Source organism: Lotus japonicus, chromosome 5 (genome assembly GCF_012489685.1).
Source record: "Lotus japonicus ecotype B-129 chromosome 5, LjGifu_v1.2".
NCBI lineage: Eukaryota > Viridiplantae > Streptophyta > Magnoliopsida > Fabales > Fabaceae > Lotus > Lotus japonicus.
Window position 1 is genome coordinate 61,116,923 of NC_080045.1, and position 19,671 is coordinate 61,136,593.

The 19,671-nt window shown below is 36.8% G+C and overlaps 1 protein-coding gene and 1 pseudogene across 1 annotated transcript; both read left to right on the forward strand.

Annotated features, from left to right (window-relative positions):
- The first annotated feature begins 29 nt into the window (after positions 1 to 29).
- LOC130719935 (uncharacterized) lies at positions 30 to 15,647 on the forward strand (annotated as a pseudogene).
- A 1,766-nt stretch (positions 15,648 to 17,413) lies between these two features.
- On the forward strand, positions 17,414 to 19,021 carry LOC130717309 (acidic endochitinase-like). The gene is made up of 2 exons (XM_057567491.1): positions 17,414 to 17,587; positions 18,082 to 19,021. Exons 1-2 carry the CDS (start codon positions 17,476 to 17,478, stop codon positions 18,852 to 18,854), a joined length of 885 nt encoding a protein of 294 aa, XP_057423474.1. The 5' UTR covers positions 17,414 to 17,475; the 3' UTR covers positions 18,855 to 19,021.
- The last annotated feature ends 650 nt before the right edge of the window (positions 19,022 to 19,671 follow it).

A 19,671-nucleotide genomic window follows, 5' to 3' on the forward strand; every position in this document is an offset into this window, starting at 1 on the left:
TACTTCTGTGATTACACTTGCAGTCTTGCACTTACATACTTACACTTCCCTGCAATTTTCATCGTTTAAACTTCTTCTTCTTCCTCGAGTATTGTGTATGAAAAAACTTTCACCGAAAGAGTTAGTTCAACCATGATGTGGATGGTCCTGTCTCAAAAAATAATATCTTATTTTTTTATCATGATTACAATTATGATTCAACTGTCCATACGTTTTTTCTCCCCACTATTCCACTAAGCCCCTGTAAAACTGAACCATAAAAAATAAAGGCCTTTAAATTTATTGGTATGTGTTTGTTTTATTCTTTTCTTAAGTTTCTTTATTGATGCGTGTAGAATCTTCTCACTCTCTCATCATCATTTTCTTCTGTGACTATTGCATGACGGAAAGGTCTCCGTCGCCTTAGTCCACAGAAGAAGCACACTGTATTGTGTAACTTGCTACAATCATATTTACATGGTGATTACTGATTACAGTTGCAAATTTGTCTTTACATGTTTTTTTTTTTTTTAATCCACATCGCTGCTGCTGACAACACTGACTAATCCATTCGTCGCGAGTATTCGCAAACCCGGACCTCATGGTTAAATAAGACTCTTTGCTGTACATAATAAGAGAATATTATTCATACTGAGATCAGATGTTAACATGTATTATGCACACTATATATTTGTTTAAATTTCTGACTGTGTTCTATCTGTTTGGTTTTACTTAACAATGGCATAATATTGGTTGCTTATTTTTTTTTTTTTGTAGAATTTGAGCAGCAAAGAGAAAATGGCTGGATTTTGGATCATGTTTTGTGGCGAAACAAAGTCTTACAGATATGATTATAAGTTTCTCCTTGATCCTTCTGCATGTATCAACCATTTGATGATAACTTGCTATGATGTCTTGCTGCTCATCATGCTCTTGTTTATAATGCTCCTGAAGCCATCATTGAAACCACTTCAGGGTCTAATAAGGGTGCAAAGGTATTCAAATTTGCAGCTAGCTTCTGCCGCGATCAACGGTGCTCTTGGGTTGGTGCATTTGATTTTAGGAATTTGGGTTTTAGAGGAGAAGTTGAGGAAAAGCCAAACTGCATTGCCTATTAATTTCTGGTTGTTAGAATTCTCTCAGGGATTAACATGGTTGCTAGTGGGTTTAACTATAAGTCTCAAGTCCAAACAACTTTCAAGAACATGGTTAAGGCTTTTTTCTATTCTAGTCTTCTTGGTTTCTGGTATTTTCTCTGCTTCATCTTTATTTTATGCAATCAGCAGCAGAGAATTGCCACTCAAAGTAGCATTAGATGTTCTATCTTTTCCAGGGGCAGTGCTATTGCTATTATGTGCATATAAGGGCACTAGTTATAGAGACACTGATGGAGAAATTGATGAAACCCTTTACACCCCTTTAAATGGCGAGTCCAATAAAAATGATTCTAGTAGCAATATAACCCTATTTGCCAAAGCTGGATTCTTAAGTTCGATGTCGTTTTGGTGGCTGAATCCATTGATGAAGAGGGGTAAAGAGAAAACACTTCAGGATGAGGATGTCCCGAAGTTGCGGGAAGAAGAAAGAGTAGAAACTTGTTATTCATTGTTTCTTGATCAACTGAACAAGCAGAAACAGAAAGATCCATCCTCACAAGGTAATTTTTATGCCAGTGCAACACTTTTGAGGACAATCTTTTTATGCCACCGGCGAGAAATAATGATATCAGGATTCTTTGCAATGGTCAAGGTAATTGCTCTGTCTTCTGGACCTCTGCTTCTGAATTCCTTTATATTGGTTGCTGAGGGTAATCAGAGTTTCAAGAATGAAGGTTTAGTTTTGGCCCTATCACTTTTTTTAACCAAAATTGTAGAATCCCTGTCTCAAAGGCAATGGTACTTCCGCTCTAGACTAATTGGTCTCAAAGTTAGGTCACTGCTAAGTGCAGCCATTTATAGAAAACAACTGAGATTGTCCAATTCTGCTAGATTGATGCATTCTGGTGGTGAGATAATGAATTATGTGACTGTAGATGCTTATAGAATTGGAGAATTTGCCTATTGGTTTCACCAGACATGGACAACTAGCTTCCAGCTATGTATCTCAATAGTAATACTTTACCGAGCTGTTGGACTTGCTACAGTTGCCTCCTTGGTGGTAATAGTTATCACAGTACTTTGCAATACTCCACTTGCAAAGTTGCAACACAAGTTTCAGAGCAAACTTATGGTTGCACAAGATGAGAGATTGAAGGTTATGTCTGAGGCCCTTGTGAATATGAAGGTCTTGAAGTTGTATGCTTGGGAGACCAACTTCAAAAATTCTATAGAACGATTGAGGAATATGGAGCTCAAATGGGTTTCTGCAGTGCAATTGAGGAGGGCATACAACACTTTTCTCTTTTGGTCCTCACCTGTTTTGGTCTCAGCTGCTTCCTTCGGAACATGTTACTTTCTTAACATTCCTTTGCATGCAAACAATGTATTCACTTACGTGGCGACGCTACGCCTTGTCCAAGATCCAATTAGAACCATCCCTGATGTTATTGGGGTGGTTATTCAGGCAAAAGTTGCATTCGCTCGGATTGTAAAATTCCTGGAGGCACCTGAACTTCAGAGTGCTGATATTAGGAAGAGGTGTTCCAATAGCAATATCAGAGGTTCAATTTCAGTCAAGTCTGCTGACTTTTCTTGGGAAGATAATGTATCAAAGCCAACACTGAGAAACATAAATTTGGAAGTTAGACCTGGACAAAAGGTAGCTATTTGTGGAGAGGTTGGCTCAGGAAAATCAAGTCTCTTAGCAGCAATTCTCAGAGAAGTACCAATAATTCAGGGAACAGTAAGATTTATTCCCTTTTTCTTATATTAACTTTGTGATAATTGGATGGCATTTTCATTTTCAGCAGGAAGTCTTATGGTATAACTTAGCACATAAACTCTAGTTTTTTTTTCTGTCATTCACTCGAGTAGTAATATTAAAGGGTGCCTGTTTCTCTTTTTTGAATTACAGATTGACGTTTATGGGAAATTTGCCTATGTTTCTCAAACAGCATGGATACAGACAGGTTCAATCAGGGATAACATATTGTTTGGATCAGCTATGGATGCTCAAAAGTATCAAGAAACACTTCATAGGACTTCACTGCTGAAGGATCTTGAGTTGTTTCCCCATGGTGATCTCACTGAAATAGGCGAGAGAGGGGTTAACCTGAGTGGAGGTCAGAAGCAGCGAATTCAACTGGCACGTGCTCTATATAAGAATGCTGATATATATCTCTTGGATGATCCATTTAGTGCTGTTGATGCACAAACTGCCACAAATTTGTTTACTGTAAGGACAATTTTTTTTATCACATAGTCCTTTCAACTTTGGTTTAATAATTTTTCTACTTATTTAGTGATAGATGGCTTTTTAACTGGACAGGAATACATTGTAGAAGGACTTGCTGGGAAGACAGTCTTGCTTGTGACTCATCAAGTTGACTTCCTTCCAGCATTTGATTCTGTTTTGGTAATTTCAACCATCTTAAATTATTCATTGTCTTTGTTCTTCCTTTTTCTCTTTTTCTACATACAATTGATTAGTTGTAACTTGTAAATCTTTAATGAGTTCAAGTCATGGTTTTGTCTTGATCTTTGACTATCTGAAAATTATGCAAAAACATATTTATTTTTTGTTTACACTTAACAGTTGATGTCAGATGGGGAAATCCTACAAGCTGCTCCTTATCAACATTTGCTGACCTCAAGCAAAGAATTTCAGGAACTTGTGAATGCTCACAAAGAGACCGCTGGTTCTGACCGGCTTGTGGATGTTACTTCTTCCCAGGGACATTCAAATTGTGCTAGAGAGATTAAAAAAACATTTGTGGGGAAGGAGAAGCAATTTGAAGTGTCCAAAGGCGATCAACTGATTAAGCTAGAAGAGAGAGAAACAGGAGACCGAGGGTTCAAGCCTTACTTACAATATCTGAATCAGAACAAAGGAAATATATACTTTTCCATAGCTTTCCTTTGTCAAGTTATATTTGTGATTGGCCTGATATTGCAAAACTCATGGATGGCTGCAAATGTTGATAATCCTCGAGTCAGTACTTTGAGATTGATTCTGGTTTACTTGTCGATTGGAGTTACTTCAACAATATTCTTGTTGATCAGAAGTCTCTTTACTGTTGCTATGGGCCTTCAATCATCAAAGTCTTTATTTTTACAACTACTGAACTCCCTTTTCCATGCGCCAATGTCATTCTATGACTCCACACCCTTGGGACGGATACTCAGTAGGGTAAGCATATCAAACAGTTTATTTTCACTTAGCAGTATAATGAAAGTTTAATGCTTTGACTGTTATTTCATTGCTCAGGTATCATCTGATCTCAGCATTGTTGATCTTGATGTCCCATTTGGCCTTCTTTTTGCTGTGGCAGCTACTTCAAGTTGCTCTGCCAGTCTTACAGTTTTAGCAGTTGTTACTTGGCAAGTCTTGTTTGTCTCCATACCAATGATTTTCTTTGCATTTCGCTTGCAGGTAATGTACAAATTCTTTGAAATTAAATTGCAGCAACGATTTGGTGTTACCTTGTTATTTTGAGAACATCATAATATTTAACCATGCATTGCTATTGTCTGACAGCAGACGAATACAAAGTAGACTTGTTTTGATAATTACTGAAAAGTTTATTATTCAATTAGGATTCCACTTACAAATTAAAGAAACAAATGAAGAGGGGTGGTGCTGGTGTTCAGATATACACAAAGTTTTGTTCACAAGAAAATAACCATTAAAAAAAATAAGCTATGTGGTTTCTGAAAGTCGAGTCACTAGTGAGACAAATGTGGGATACAGAAAATTAGTATTTGAACATATGTTTGCTTTTCATGCTTGCTAGTTGTCTAAAGAAACAGAAGCAGCAGGAACCATGCTGCTTATTTACATTGTTAATTTTTAACAAATGAAAATTTACTTTTAAATTGTAATTGACGCCAATTGTTTTTTAGTCTGCTCTTCTAGTTTTAATTTTCAATTCTCAATTGCGTTTTAGTAGCAAGGTGTCATTGATTTTTAATCAATTTCAAATGTGCTTGATGGAAAGTATAAACTAAAAATTCCTTATATTTTCAGAAATATTATTTCGCCTCTGCAAAAGAACTGATGCGGATGAATGGCACAACTAAATCCTTTGTAGCTAACCATCTTACTGAATCTGTTGCGGGAGCTGTGACAATAAGGGCTTTTGAGGAGGAAGATCGCTTTTTTGCGAAGAACCTTGATCTAATTGATTCAAATGCTGCTCCTTTCTTTCATAGCTTTGCAGCAAATGAGTGGTTGATTCAACGGTTAGAAACAGTGAGTGCAGTTGTTCTTGCATCTGCAGCACTTTGCATGGTTATACTTCCACCTGGGACTTTCAGCTCTGGTAACATTTCTGAAATTATAGCCTTTGAATGTCACTGAGTGTTTGATTCGGATATCGACCAAGTCATGTTCTTTCTCCTTAAACCATATTTCTGTCTAATGCATTTCAATTTCAATTTCTATTGTTATTCCAGGTTTTATTGGCATGGCTCTCTCTTATGGCCTTTCACTTAATGCTTCCTTGGTATTTACAATTCAAAATACATGCAATATAGCAAACTATATAATATCAGTGGAGAGGCTAAATCAGTACATGCATATACCACGTGAGGCCCCAGAAGTAATAGAAGGAAATCGTCCTCCTGTTAATTGGCCTGTTGCTGGTAGAGTTGAAATAAATGAACTGCAGGTATATTTCTATTTTAAAACTCTTTGCATAATGTTCTGGAAAATGAGAGATGAACTGAAAACATAATCTGCTTCTTCTTATCTAAACAGATACGATATAGGCCTGATTCACCCCTTGTGCTCCGTGGGATCACATGCACATTTGAAGGAGGACACAAAATTGGAATTGTTGGCAGGACAGGCAGTGGTAAGTCCACTCTCATTGGTGCTTTATTCCGTCTTGTGGAGCCAGCAGGTGGAAAAATCATCGTGGATGGCATTGATATTTGTTCAATTGGACTTCATGATCTGAGGTCGCGCTTTGGTATTATACCTCAGGACCCTACTCTTTTTAATGGGACTGTCAGATACAATTTGGACCCTTTATCTCAACACTCTGATCAAGAAATATGGGAGGTAATACGTACTAGATTATTTTTGAGCATGTTATTCAGTGTCTTTTTTTATTCTTATACCCTTATCAAAGACTTGGCTTGTTTATAAGATCAAACCTTTTTCTGTATGTTTATCTCACATTCCATATCAAATGTAGACTAATGTTGTAGCTTCCATATGAAGGTTCTGGGAAAGTGTCAATTGCAAGAAGCTGTCCAAGAGAAAGAAGGGGGATTAGACTCCTCAGGTACATTTTCAAGTTTTTCTATGACATTAACTTTACAATGATTACTAATTACTAATGACTAGTACTAAACTGTTATGCAGTTGTTGAAGATGGGGCAAACTGGAGCATGGGACAAAGGCAGTTATTCTGTTTGGGGCGCGCCCTCCTAAGGAGAAGTAGGATATTGGTGCTCGATGAAGCGACTGCTTCAATCGATAATGCGACTGATTTAATTCTACAGAAAACCATTAGGACTGAGTTTGCAGATTGTACAGTAATTACAGTTGCTCACAGGATTCCAACTGTGATGGATTGCACTAAGGTTCTTGCCATCAGTGATGGTGAGTTAACTGCATCTAAATTACTGATCCATGAATTAAACAGTCATTTGTTAATTATTTTGTTCTGAGAGAATAAAATGTGTGATTGTATTTTCAGGAAAACTGGTCGAGTATGATGAACCAATGAACTTGATGAAGAGAGAAGGATCACTGTTTGGGAAGCTTGTCAAAGAGTACTGGTCTCATTTTCAGTCTGCAGAATCTCTTTGAAGCTGAATGCTTTGAAGTGTAGATCTTCCAAACAAAGTGTAAATAGAAGTTGGATGTAATGTAAGATGTATTATTATATTTGGACAATTCTTAGGCCTGAGAAATGGGAAAGGAATTAGAGGGACTTAATTACAAGAAAATGGCGCAAAGGGATTCAAATGTAACATTTCAAAGTTGACTCATTATAACAGATTGACTGATTATCTATCAAGAATGGAGTTCCTCCTTCATTAATGACCTATCAACTTAGATTCAAGATTCGTTTCTACTTTCCTCGTTTAAAAATAAATTTTAATGCCATTGTTGACTTTTTGGGTACAATCAAAACCTACGTTAATGTTGCTTTATAAAGCCAAAGCTCTCTTTCCTAGAATGATAACGTGGAAGGAGGGAGGTTGCATGGTTTACCTTCAGATGAACATATCTGGATGAAGGATTACTCAACAGAGTTAGAGCCCCCTTTTTTTTTCGTCATGAGTTGTAGCCTCTCTTGAACTATTGTTCTTTTAGAGTTGCAAGATGCTCAGAATCTCTCATGATGGTGCACGGTCTTGAAGGATCTTTCGGCACAAGAGTATTGTGTTGACATGATAGAGTATTTTGACGCTTAAGTCAGAAGAGAGTATATAGAGAGATTGAGGGAGCATAAATAAGTAATGTAGATATTAGAAAAATAGTTTTATAAAATTATATAAATTGAATAATCAAAAACTATTTTAACCATGATTTTCACCACAAATTATTTTTTAAATACTCATTTTTTTTCCTTGAATTTGGTAAACATTATCTCATACATTTTAATATGATTATTTCTATAAAACATTAAAAATAATTAAACTATTTTTTTAATAATGAAAATAGTTAAAATATAAAAGTATTGTAACTTGTAATACAAGACTGAGTGATCAAACACGTGCTATCTACAGGTCCAACACGTGCCACCAATGGGTCATAGTGCTTCTGGTTTGTTATTGACCATCTTTTGGCATTTTATTGTCTATTGATTAACTCACTCATTCTGCATTCTCCAAAATTCTTATATATTTGATTTCTTGATTTCTATCATCATCATAAACGCTTCGTTCTTTTCACTCTCGGTAATGTAAGTGTGTTTCTTCATTGATGCGTGTAGAAGAAGCTTCTCATTCTCTCCAATCATCATCTTCATTCTTCATGATTATCAGTTACGTTCTTCATTCTTCATTGATTGGTCTTTAGAAATTTCTGATTCTTTCTCATCATTTTTCTGTCTAAAGTGAAGGTATTTGGCTGTATCACCATTCACCAAAGACAACGCTGAAACCATTTCTTCTCTGGAGTTGCATGATGCTCTGAAATGGCGTTACTCCACAGAACCACACGGTGGTGGTGTTCTCCATTGTCACTTGCTACGATCGTGTCTACTACTCTTGGTTCATGGTAACTGATAATAACTACCAAATTTGTCAATTTGAGTCTTCATTGTAATTAATTACAAAATTTTATTCCTATCCTGAGATTTAAATGTTATATTATAGTTTAACATGTTATCAGAACCATTTAGAGTTCGATTATTGCCGCCCTCAATTCTTCTAATACAAAAGGAATTAAAGCATTTGGTAGGTGAACATGGTAGGTGAACCTGTACATTTCCCACGCTTCGCTCTTGCGTGAGTGACCTATTCGAAATAATGATATAAAATCATTCATACGACTCTTACTCAGCTGATATTGGTTTTTTTTTTTATACATCGGAAGACTCTGACATTGGTTATTTGACAATACATATACTAATTTATTTATTTCTTTAAATTATTGACAATGTTCAATCTAGTTGGCTCCTTTTTCCACCATTAACAATCAACTTGGAGACATGATTTGATTTCAAGTGTGTTTCTTTTGCAAACCCTTGTTAATAAACTATTTTTAGGTTTAAATAATCTCCAACCTTTCGGACAAAGGCATAATTTTGTTGTGATTTATGGTTTTTTACAGAGTTAGAGCAGCAAAGACAAAATGGAGGGAATTTTGGTCTTGTTTTGTGGGGAATCCGGTTGTTCTGGAACAAAGGCTTGCAGCTATGATTATAAGTTTCTCCTTGATCCTTCTGCATGCATCAACCATTTGATGATCACTTGCTTTGATGTGTTGCTGCTTATCATGCTCTTATTTTTAATGTTCCAGAAGCCATCCTTAAAACCATTTCAGGGTCTAATAAGGGGGGAAAGATTTTCAAATTTGCAGCTAGTTTCCACTATTGTGAATGCTGCTCTTGGGTTGGTGCATTTGGTTTTAGGCATTTGGGTTTTAGAAGAGAAGTTGAGGAAAAGCCGAACCGTGTTGCCTCTTGATTTCTGGTTGTTAGAATTCTTTCAGGGATTAACATGGCTGTTAGTGGGTTTAACTTCAAGTCTCAAGTTGAAACAACTTCCAAGAGTGTGGTTAAGGCTTTTTTCTATTCTAATTTTGTGGGGTTCTGGGATTTTCTGTGGTTCATCTTTGTTTTATGCAATCAAAATGAGAGAACTGTCCCTCAAAGTAGCATTAGATGTTCTATCTTTTCCCGGGGCATTTTTACTGCGATTATGTGCATTTAAGGTCTCTAGAAATAGAGAAAACGATGACAGCCTTTACACCCCTTTAAATGGTGAGTCCAATAAAGATGATTCTATTAGCAATGTAACCCTATTTGCCAAAGCTGGATTCTTAAGTAGGTTGTCATTTTGGTGGCTTAATCCCTTGATGAAAAGGGGTAAAGAGAAAACTCTTCAGGATGAGGATGTCCCTTCGTTGCGGGAAGAAGACAAAGCAGAAAGTTGTTATTCACTGTTTCTAGACCAACTGAGCAAGCAGAAACAGAAAGATAAACTCTCACAAACATCACTTTTGAGGACAATATTTTTATGCCACCGGAGGGAAATCCTGATATCAGGATTCTTTGCAATGCTCAAGGTAATTGCTCTGTCTTCTGGACCTCTGCTTCTGAATTCCTTTATATTGGTTGCTGAGGGTAATGAAAGTTTCAAGTATGAAGGTTTTGTGTTGGCCATATCACTTTTCCTTATCAAAATGGTAGAATCACTGTCACAAAGGCAGTGGTACTTCCGCTCTAGACTTGTTGGTCTGAAAGTTAGGTCACTGCTAACTGCAGCCATTTATAGAAAGCAATTGAGGTTATCAAGTTCTGCTAGATTGATGCACTCTGGTGGTGAGATAATGAATTATGTGACTGTGGATGCTTATAGAATTGGAGAATTTTCCTATTGGTTTCACCAGACATGGACAACTAGCTTCCAGCTATGTATCTCAATATTAGTACTTTACCGCGCTGTTGGGCTAGCTACAGTTGCTTCCTTGGTGGTGATAGTTATCACAGTACTTTGCAATGCTCCACTTGCAAAGTTACAACACAAGTTTCAGAGCAAACTAATGGAGGCACAAGATGAGAGATTGAAGGCTATGTCTGAGGCCCTTGTGAATATGAAGGTGTTGAAGTTGTATGCATGGGAAAACAACTTTAAAAATGCTATAGAAGGATTAAGGAATGTGGAGCTCAAATGGTTGTCTGGAGTGCAGTTGAGAAAAGGATACAACACCTTTCTCTTTTGGTCCTCACCTGTTTTGGTCTCAGCTGCAACCTTCGGAGCATGTTACTTTCTTGGTGTTCCTTTGCATGCAAATAATGTTTTCACTTTTGTGGCAACGTTGCGCCTTGTTCAAGATCCAATTAGAACCATCCCTGATGTAATTGGGGTGGTTATTCAGGCAAAAGTTGCATTTGCCCGGATTGTAAAATTCCTAAAGGCACCTGAACTGCAGAGTGAGAATGTTACGAAGAGGTGTTTTACTGACAATATGAGGGGCTCAATTTCAGTTAAGTCTGCTGACTTTTCATGGGAAGATAATGTACCAAAGCCTACACTGAGAAACATAACTCTGGAGGTTAGGCCTGGACAAAAGGTAGCTATTTGTGGAGAGGTTGGCTCAGGCAAATCAACTCTCTTAGCAGCAATTCTCAGAGAAATTCCTATTACTCAGGGAACAGTAAGATATTATTCTCTTTTTGCTTATATAAACTGTGAATCTGTGATAATTGGATGGCATTTCTATTTTCTGCTGGTAGTGTTATTATAAGTTAGCACACAAATTAAATTCTGCCATTCATTTGAGTAGCAATACTAAAGGGTGTGTGTTTCACTTTTCTGGATTACAGATTGACGTTTATGGGAAATTTGCCTATGTTTCTCAAACAGCATGGATACAGACAGGTTCAATCAGGGATAACATATTGTTTGGATCAGCTATGGATGCTCAAAAATATCAAGAAACACTTCATAGGACTTCACTAGTGAAGGATCTTGAGTTGTTTTCCCATGGAGATCTCACTGAAATAGGAGAGAGAGGTGTTAACTTAAGTGGAGGTCAAAAGCAGCGAATTCAACTTGCACGTGCTCTGTATCAGAATGCTGATATATATCTCTTGGACGATCCATTTAGTGCTGTTGATGCACAAACTGCCACAAATTTGTTTACTGTAAGGACAACTTACTTTTTTCATGTTTATGTAATATCGCTTCCTTCCTTCTCTCTCTCTCTATATATATATATATGTGTGTGTGTGTGTGTGTAGTCCTAGGTTCTGGAACCTTTATTACAATGCAAACATTTTTTTGGCTATGATCATACTTATTGAACGTCAAATATAACCAATAAGTGCTTGGCTAATCCTCAAAGGTACCAGTATCATAGAAAATAAAGTTACCATAGTGTAAAGCACTAAAGCTTAAAATGGAGGAGAAATGTTTAGTATGAATTGAACCCCTTAATTGTTTTTATCCCATAGCCCTTTCAACTTTGGTTTAATAATTTTCAGTTTATTACTCAAGTGTTATTTACTGATAGATGGACTTTTAACTGGACAGGAATACATTATGGAAGGACTTGCTGGAAAGACAGTCTTGCTCGTGACTCATCAAGTTGACTTCCTTCCAGCATTTGATTCTGTTTTGGTAATTTCTCTCATCTTAAAAGCATTCATTATGTCACTGTTCTGTCTATTTCTCTTTTTCTGCATATAATCAACAGTTGTTAATTTTCATTTGAAACTTGGAAAAAAAAGAGAAGAAACTTGTACAAAAGAGTTCAAAGTAATGGTTTTGCTTTGATATTTGACTAACTGAAAATTGTTCATGAGCATAATTACTTTTTTTTACACTTTACAGTTGATGTCAGATGGGGAAATCATACAAGCTGCTCCTTATCAACATTTGTTGACCTCAAGCAAAGAATTTCAGGAACTTGTGAATGCTCACAAAGAGACTGCGGGTTCTGACCGGCTTGTGGATGTTACTTCTTCCCAGAGACATTCAAGTTGTGGTAGAGAGATTAGAGAAACTTATGTGGATAAGGAGAAGCATGTTGAAGCATCAAAAGGAGATCAATTGATTAAGCAAGAAGAGAAAGAGACAGGAGACCAAGGGTTCAAGCCTTACTTACAGTATCTTAATCAGAACAAAGGATATATATACTTCTCCGTAGCTTCCCTTTCTCACCTTATATTTGTGATTGGCCAGATATTGCAAAATTCATGGATGGCTGCTAATGTTGACAATCCTCAAGTCAGCACTTTGAAATTGATTCTGGTTTACTTGTTGATTGGAGTTACTTCAACATTATTCTTATTGATGAGAAGTCTCTTCACCGTTGCTATGGGCCTTCAATCATCAAAATCTTTATTTTTACAGCTACTGAACTCTCTTTTTCGTGCACCAATGTCATTTTATGACTCCACACCTTTGGGACGGATTCTTACGAGGGTAAGCATATTAAACAGCGATTTTTCCTACGCATTACAATGCAATCAATGGAAGTATTGATGTTTTGACTGTTGTTTCATTGCTCAGGTCTCTTCTGATCTCAGCATTGTTGATCTAGACATTCCATTTGGCCTTCTTTTTACTGTGGGAGCTACTACAAATTGTTTTTCTAGTCTGTCAGTTTTAGCAGTTGTTACTTGGCAAGTCTTGTTTGTCTCCATACCAATGATTTGTTTTGCAATTCGCTTGCAGGTAATGAACAAGTTCTTGGAAATTAAATAGAAGTGATGATTTGGTGTTGTGTTTTAATTAATTTGAGTCCATCGTGATATCTAACCATGCAATGCTATTGTTCGAGCACATACAAAACATCCTGCATGATACAGTATAAGTAGACTTCACACCTGTATTTTTGGACAATTTAGGTCTGAAACTTGTTCTATCCTGAAAATTGTGAACTTTACAATAATGAATGAATAGTTTATTATGCAGTTAGGATTCCACTTAAAAATTAAGGTATGTAGAGGGGTTGTGCCGGTGTTCAGCCATTAATAGACAAAGTTTTGTTCTCAAGAAAATAATTCTCAATGTGGTTTCTGAAAGCCTAGTCACTGGTGAAACAAATGTGGAATGCAGAAAATCAGTATTGGCACGTGTTGCTTTTCATGATTTCTATTTTCCTAAAGTACTAGAAGTAATAGCAATCATGCTGCGTTTTTTCATTGTTAGTGTTTAACAAATAAGAGTTTACATCAAATTGTAATTGATGCCAATAATTTTTTATTTAATCCTTCTTGTTTTTATTCTCAATTCTGCATGTTAGTTACTAGCAAGGTTTTTTTCATAGACTTTTCATCGATTTATAATGTTCTTGTTGGAAAGTATAAGCTAAAAGTTCCTTACATTTACAGAAATATTATTTCGCTTCTGCAAAAGAACTGATGCGGATGAATGGCACAACTAAATCCTTTGTAGCTAACCATATTGCTGAATCTGTTGCTGGAGCTATGACAATAAGGGCTTTTGAGGAGGAAGATCGCTTTTTTGTGAAGAACCTTGACCTAATTGATGTAAATTCTACTCCTTTCTTCCATAGTTTTGCAGCAAATGAGTGGTTGATCCAACGGTTGGAAACAGTAAGTGCAGTTGTTCTTGCATCTGCGGCACTTGGCATGGTTATACTTCCACCTGGGACTTTCAACTCTGGTGAGACTTCTATTATTTTATACTTTGAAATGTCTCTCAAACCATAAACAATGGCTCTGTCTAATGCAAGTATTTCAATTTCAATATCTGATGTTATTCCAGGATTTATTGGCATGGCTCTCTCTTATGGCCTTTCACTTAACATTACGCTAGTAGCTTCAATTCAAAATCAATGCAACATTGCGAATTATATAATATCCGTGGAGAGGCTAAATCAATATATGCATATACCAAGTGAAGCTCCAGAAGTAATAGAAGGAAAAAGCCCTCCTGTTAATTGGCCAATTGCTGGTAGAGTTGAAATAAATGAACTGCAGGTATTTGCCACTATTTTAGAACACATTGCATAATGTCCTGCAAAATGAGAGTTGAACTGAAAACATTTTGATATTATGCTTCTTCTTATCAAAACAGCTACGATATAGGCCTGATGCACCCCTAGTGCTCCGTGGGATCACATGCACATTTGAAGGAGGGCACAGAATTGGTATCGTTGGCCGGACAGGCAGTGGCAAGTCCACCCTAATTGGTGCTTTATTCCGTCTTGTTGAGCCAGCAGGTGGAAAAATCACAGTTGATGGCATTGACATTTGTTTAATTGGACTTCATGATCTGAGGTCGCGTTTTGGTATTATACCTCAGGACCCTACTCTTTTTAATGGGACTGTCAGATACAATTTGGACCCGTTATCTCAACACTCTGATCAATTTATATGGGAGGTAATACCTGCTACATTAGTCTTTTGAGCATGTTGTTCAGTGTGTCCTTTGATTCATATAAGTTATAACCCTAATCCCATACCACCAAATGAAAGACTTTGATTTTTTACAAGATGAACTCTCTGTTTGGTTATCTCACTTTCCATAGCAAATGTGGACTAATTGTAGCTTCCTTATGAAGGTTCTGGGGAAGTGTCAATTGCATGAAGCTGTCAAAGAGAAAGGGGGCTTAGACTCCTCAGGTACACTTCCATGTTTTTCTATTACAACTTTCCAGTGATTATTAATTAATAATGATGACTATTACTAAATTGTTATACAGTTGTTGAAGATGGGGCAAACTGGAGCATGGGACAAAGGCAGTTATTCTGTTTAGGGCGCGCTCTCCTAAGGAGAAGTCGGATATTGGTGCTCGATGAAGCGACTGCTTCAATCGATAATGCAACTGATTTGATTCTGCAGAAAACCATTAGGACTGAGTTTGCAGATTGTACAGTAATTACAGTTGCTCACAGGATTCCAACTGTGATGGATTGCACAAAGGTTCTTGCCATAAGTGATGGTACGTTGCATGTTAATTATCCTCTACCTGATCATTCTCAATGAATACATGCTTTTTTTCAAACTGTTTTATGAACCAAACATTGGATCCTTTTTTTATTTTGTTCTAAGAGAGTAAACTGTTTGATTGTGTTTTTCAGGAAAACTGGCAGATTATGATGAGCCAATGAACTTGATGAAGAGAGAAGGATCACTGTTTGGGAAGCTTGTCAAAGAATATTGGTCTCATTTTCAGTCTGCAGAATCTCTTTGAAGTTGAAAATGCTTAGAATTCAAGAAAGTGTAAACATAAGTAGAATGTAAAATGTAGTATTATATTTTGTACAAATAGTGAGGTCTGAGAAGTGGGGAAGAAATTGGAAGAAAATGGTGCATAGGGATTCAAATGTACCATTTATGGCTCCTTACCTCATCCTGAATGATTGTTTATAATTTCATTCTTGTGAAAATTGGAGTTTGTTTTTTTAATTTCCTAGTGTTCAGTTTTTTTTTGTCAAAGATATATGAGTTGGGCTCAGATCGTGACATGGGTCCCGTTGGGCCATATCATCTGGTTCATGAAAAACACTACAAGCCCAACATTGTACTATTGATAGTGAATTTTTTAAATCATTTCGGACAAAAAAACTTAGATGATGGGAAAAATACAAAATATTACAGAAAAGCCATATAATTAAAGTTCAAATCCGCTTATTTTGAAGCTCATTTATTAGAAAAAGATTTAAATTAAAGGTTTTTTTTTTTGGAAATGTAAATTAAAGGTTAAAACATCAATAAACTTAATTGAAGTGACTAGTGAGTTTCTCTCTAAAGATTAAGTGACCTATATCTACTATTAATTCAATTTAATATATATCGAAATTTATACACCCTCCGTTCCTTATTAACTGTTCACTTTGAAGAAAAAAATTTGTTCTTATATATCTGTCCACTTAGAGTTTCAAAAGAGCATTAGATGATGTTTTTCCAAGAAATGCCCTTGCAGGAACAATAAATGAGGAAAGATAATATACATTTTAAAGGGTGCAATAGGAAATCAAATAATACTTTTATGAAAAGTAACAAAATTAATTGCACTCCTTAATATGTGTGTTTCTTCTCTTCCTGGACAGTTAAATAGGAACCGAGGGAGTAATAAATAAGAATTCAAGAATAAACATTTTTTTAATGTTAAAGACATTCATTTTAAATTCACGATGGAGGAGCGAACTCGCGTTGGCTGGCCGTAGCTGAGCGTGGCAAGACAAAGCAAGAGGTGCTCTAAGGCTGGAATGACGACGACTACGATGTCTGCTTCGCGGTGGTCAATGGTTTGTTCATCGGAGCAGAGGAAACCTTAAGTGTAGAGTAGACCGGGATCTTCATTTCATGCGTTTTGTTGAGATCAAGATTGTTGGTTATTTCATTCTTGTTGGTTGTGCTACTTTACTAGGATTTCGATCTCGAAGCTAGTGGTAGCTTGGAGGTTCAAGATGTGGGTTAGGTCTCTCGCGTTGTGGCTTTGATTTGTATGGCCAATGATTGCGTTATTTATGTCAAGGCATTTGGCCATGTTATCTTTTTTTTAGATTTAATGTTCAAGTTTTGTTTTCTGATTTGTGTCATCGTGGTTTCGGTTTTCTTAACTTTTTATCGATGTTATGATGTTGATCTTGCGGATTTGCACCGTCAAGAAGGGTCTTTATTTTTAGTGGGTTTTGTTATGGCTTGATAGGATCCATTGGTGTTCTAGATGCCCTGATCCCTAAACAAGAAAACCAATACAATACAAAATACAAATGGTCTTATGAGGATGATTAGGCAACATAATCTATTTCCCGCTTATCACGGCCAAATTTACAAACACATATTTCAACATTGGTGGCTCCCATTCCCAGCTTGGAACGTTTTCTGCATATTAATTTGACTAATTCAAAACCAAAAATGCATATGTAAACTTCAAAAGCATCATATGAATCCCAACTTGACCATCAATGAAAATATCCATAAACATACTAAAGTATTTAATTTGCTTCGCTGGTCCCTCATGAACTTGACTTCAAAATGATAGTTGAACTTGAATTAGTCAACTAGACTCTACACCAGAACATACGGGAAAAACGTAACACGCTTGTTTACTTTTCTTCCCTAATGCTAGCAGTTTCTAACCCATAAGGCACGGTTCTCTGTTTTTCCCATTTCTCACCCAACTTTTGTACTTACATGCTTCCCCTCCAACACCTATATAATGCAACCCTCTCTACATTCCTTGAACCAAACCAACAGAGCAAATACTAGTTAATTACACACAAACAACATGGCTTCCCTCACACAAGTTTCAGTCCTATTATTATTCCCTCTATTCCTCATTTCCCTCTTCAAGTCCTCCCATGCTGCTGGCATTGCTGTCTACTGGGGCCAAAACACAGGTCAGGGCTCTAAATTTTAGTTCTTTCTAGTTTATTTAATATAACTTTATTTCATTTAAATTATAGTAGTAGTTAAAATTAATTAGTTAATTGTTTAGCTTCCTCAATAAAAAATTGGTCACTACTAAAGAATATGTGTCAATGTACTGAAAAATGTAATTATAGCTCTTACTCCACTAATTAATTATTAAAAACTATTAACCAGTTAATTAATTAAGGCGACTTTGTTTACCGTGAACCAAGAAAAACATGGTTGATAAGTTAAAAGAGTTACTATGTGGATTAATTTTAGCACATAAGGAGCATATTGTAAATAACATGTTATGTTACTGAATGTTTGTAAAAACATAGTTGATGGAAGAACATTTTTTCAGAAGTGATATATATATTTAATTAAGTTAATTGCATGCCTGTTTTACAAAACAAACCATGTATCTTACCATGCAAGTATTAGAAGTTCAGATTAACTAAAAGTTAATTGGCAAAAAACACAGGTGAGGGCTCCCTGGAAGATGCTTGCAACACTGGCAACTACCAATTTGTGAACATAGCATTCCTGTCCACATTTGGCAACGGGGCTACCCCACAAATAAACCTTGCTGGCCACTGTGATGCAACCACCAATGGGTGCTCCAAGTTCAGCTCTGAGATCAAAACATGCCAAGGCAAAGGCATCAAAGTGCTTCTCTCATTAGGAGGTGGTGCTGGAAGCTACTCTCTCAACTCAGCTGATGAAGCCACACAGCTTGCAAACTACTTGTGGGACAATTTCCTTGGTGGGAGTTCAAATTCAAGGCCACTGGGTGATGCTGTGTTGGATGGCATAGATTTTGACATTGAGGCTGGTGGAGCACACTTTGATGAACTTGCAAGGGCACTTAAACAACACAATGTGATCTTAGCTGCAGCACCACAGTGTCCTTACCCTGATGCTCATTTGGACTCTGCTATCAAAACAGGGCTTTTTGATCATGTCTGGGTTCAGTTCTACAACAACCCTCAATGCCAGTACTCTAGTGGGAACACTAACAATCTTCTAAATTCATGGAAACAGTGGACTGACGTTAGTGAAATTAAGCAAGTGTTTTTGGGGTTACCAGCTTCTGAAGGTGCTGCTCCTAGTGGGGGTTTTGTTCCTGCTGATGTGCTGAACTCTCAGGTTCTTCCTTCTGTCAAGAGTTCTCCTAAGTATGGTGGAGTCATGCTTTGGGACAGGTTCAATGATGGCCAAAACGGATACAGTACTGCTATTAAGGGCAGTGTCTGATTAGTTAGTCTCAGGTTATATAATTAATTAAAACTCTACATGTTTGGAATAAGTAGCACATTTAGGTGGTTTTGTTGCTACACATATTGTTGAGTACTGTATGTGATCACTTCATTATACTTAAAAATAACATTAAATCACCTTGAAATAATTCGACTTTCGTGAAACATGAACTTGTTACTTGTGTATGTGGTTTTTCATCACTCTTGCATCCATACAAGCTACAAGCCTACAACTGCTTAAAGAATGCATTGAAGTTAAAGCTGAATAATGACCTTTAGTAGCACTCTCAATTGAGAAAAAACATCACAATCAAGTGTGGTGAATGTCATTTCCATGGATGTCTGCCATATCCTTCTAGGATGCCCCTAGTAGTTTGATCGGAAGATTATCTACCATGTATTTTAAAACACTTACTCTTTTGTCAAAGATGGAGTAAGTATCAAGTTAGCTCCATTGTCCCTAGATAAACTCAACCAAGCCAAAAGCCAAGCCTTATCACTGGTGACTTGCCTTACACCATTTGACTAGATGCCCATTGTGAAGCCAAAATTACAAGTACCACAATTCTCGACACCATGGTGCAAAAGTGGTTTCTCGACAGAAAGGGTTGGGCGAAGCCGGCAACTCAGCACACGATGTCCCTCAAAGACAAGTTAGTAAAAGCCATAACTCGACACACTCAGAAGATGAAGAAATCTCGATCATCTTAATGGAAGAGGCAGTTACCGAATAACAAGCAACTACAAGCACGTGCGTACACCCACGATGCCACGAATAGCAACGGTTGCCCACGACTCAGAACCATCCACGTGGC

What these genes read in the sequence shown, in the direction of transcription:
- LOC130717309 (XM_057567491.1), top strand. Translation starts at nt 17,476, where the DNA reads ATGGCTTCCCTCACACAAGTTTCAGTCCTATTATTATTCCCTCTATTC. An exon ending in CTACTGGGGCCAAAACACAG is followed by an intron (nt 17,588 to 18,081) that starts GTCAGGGCTCTA and finishes CAAAAAACACAG; the next exon opens with GTGAGGGCTCCCTGGAAGAT.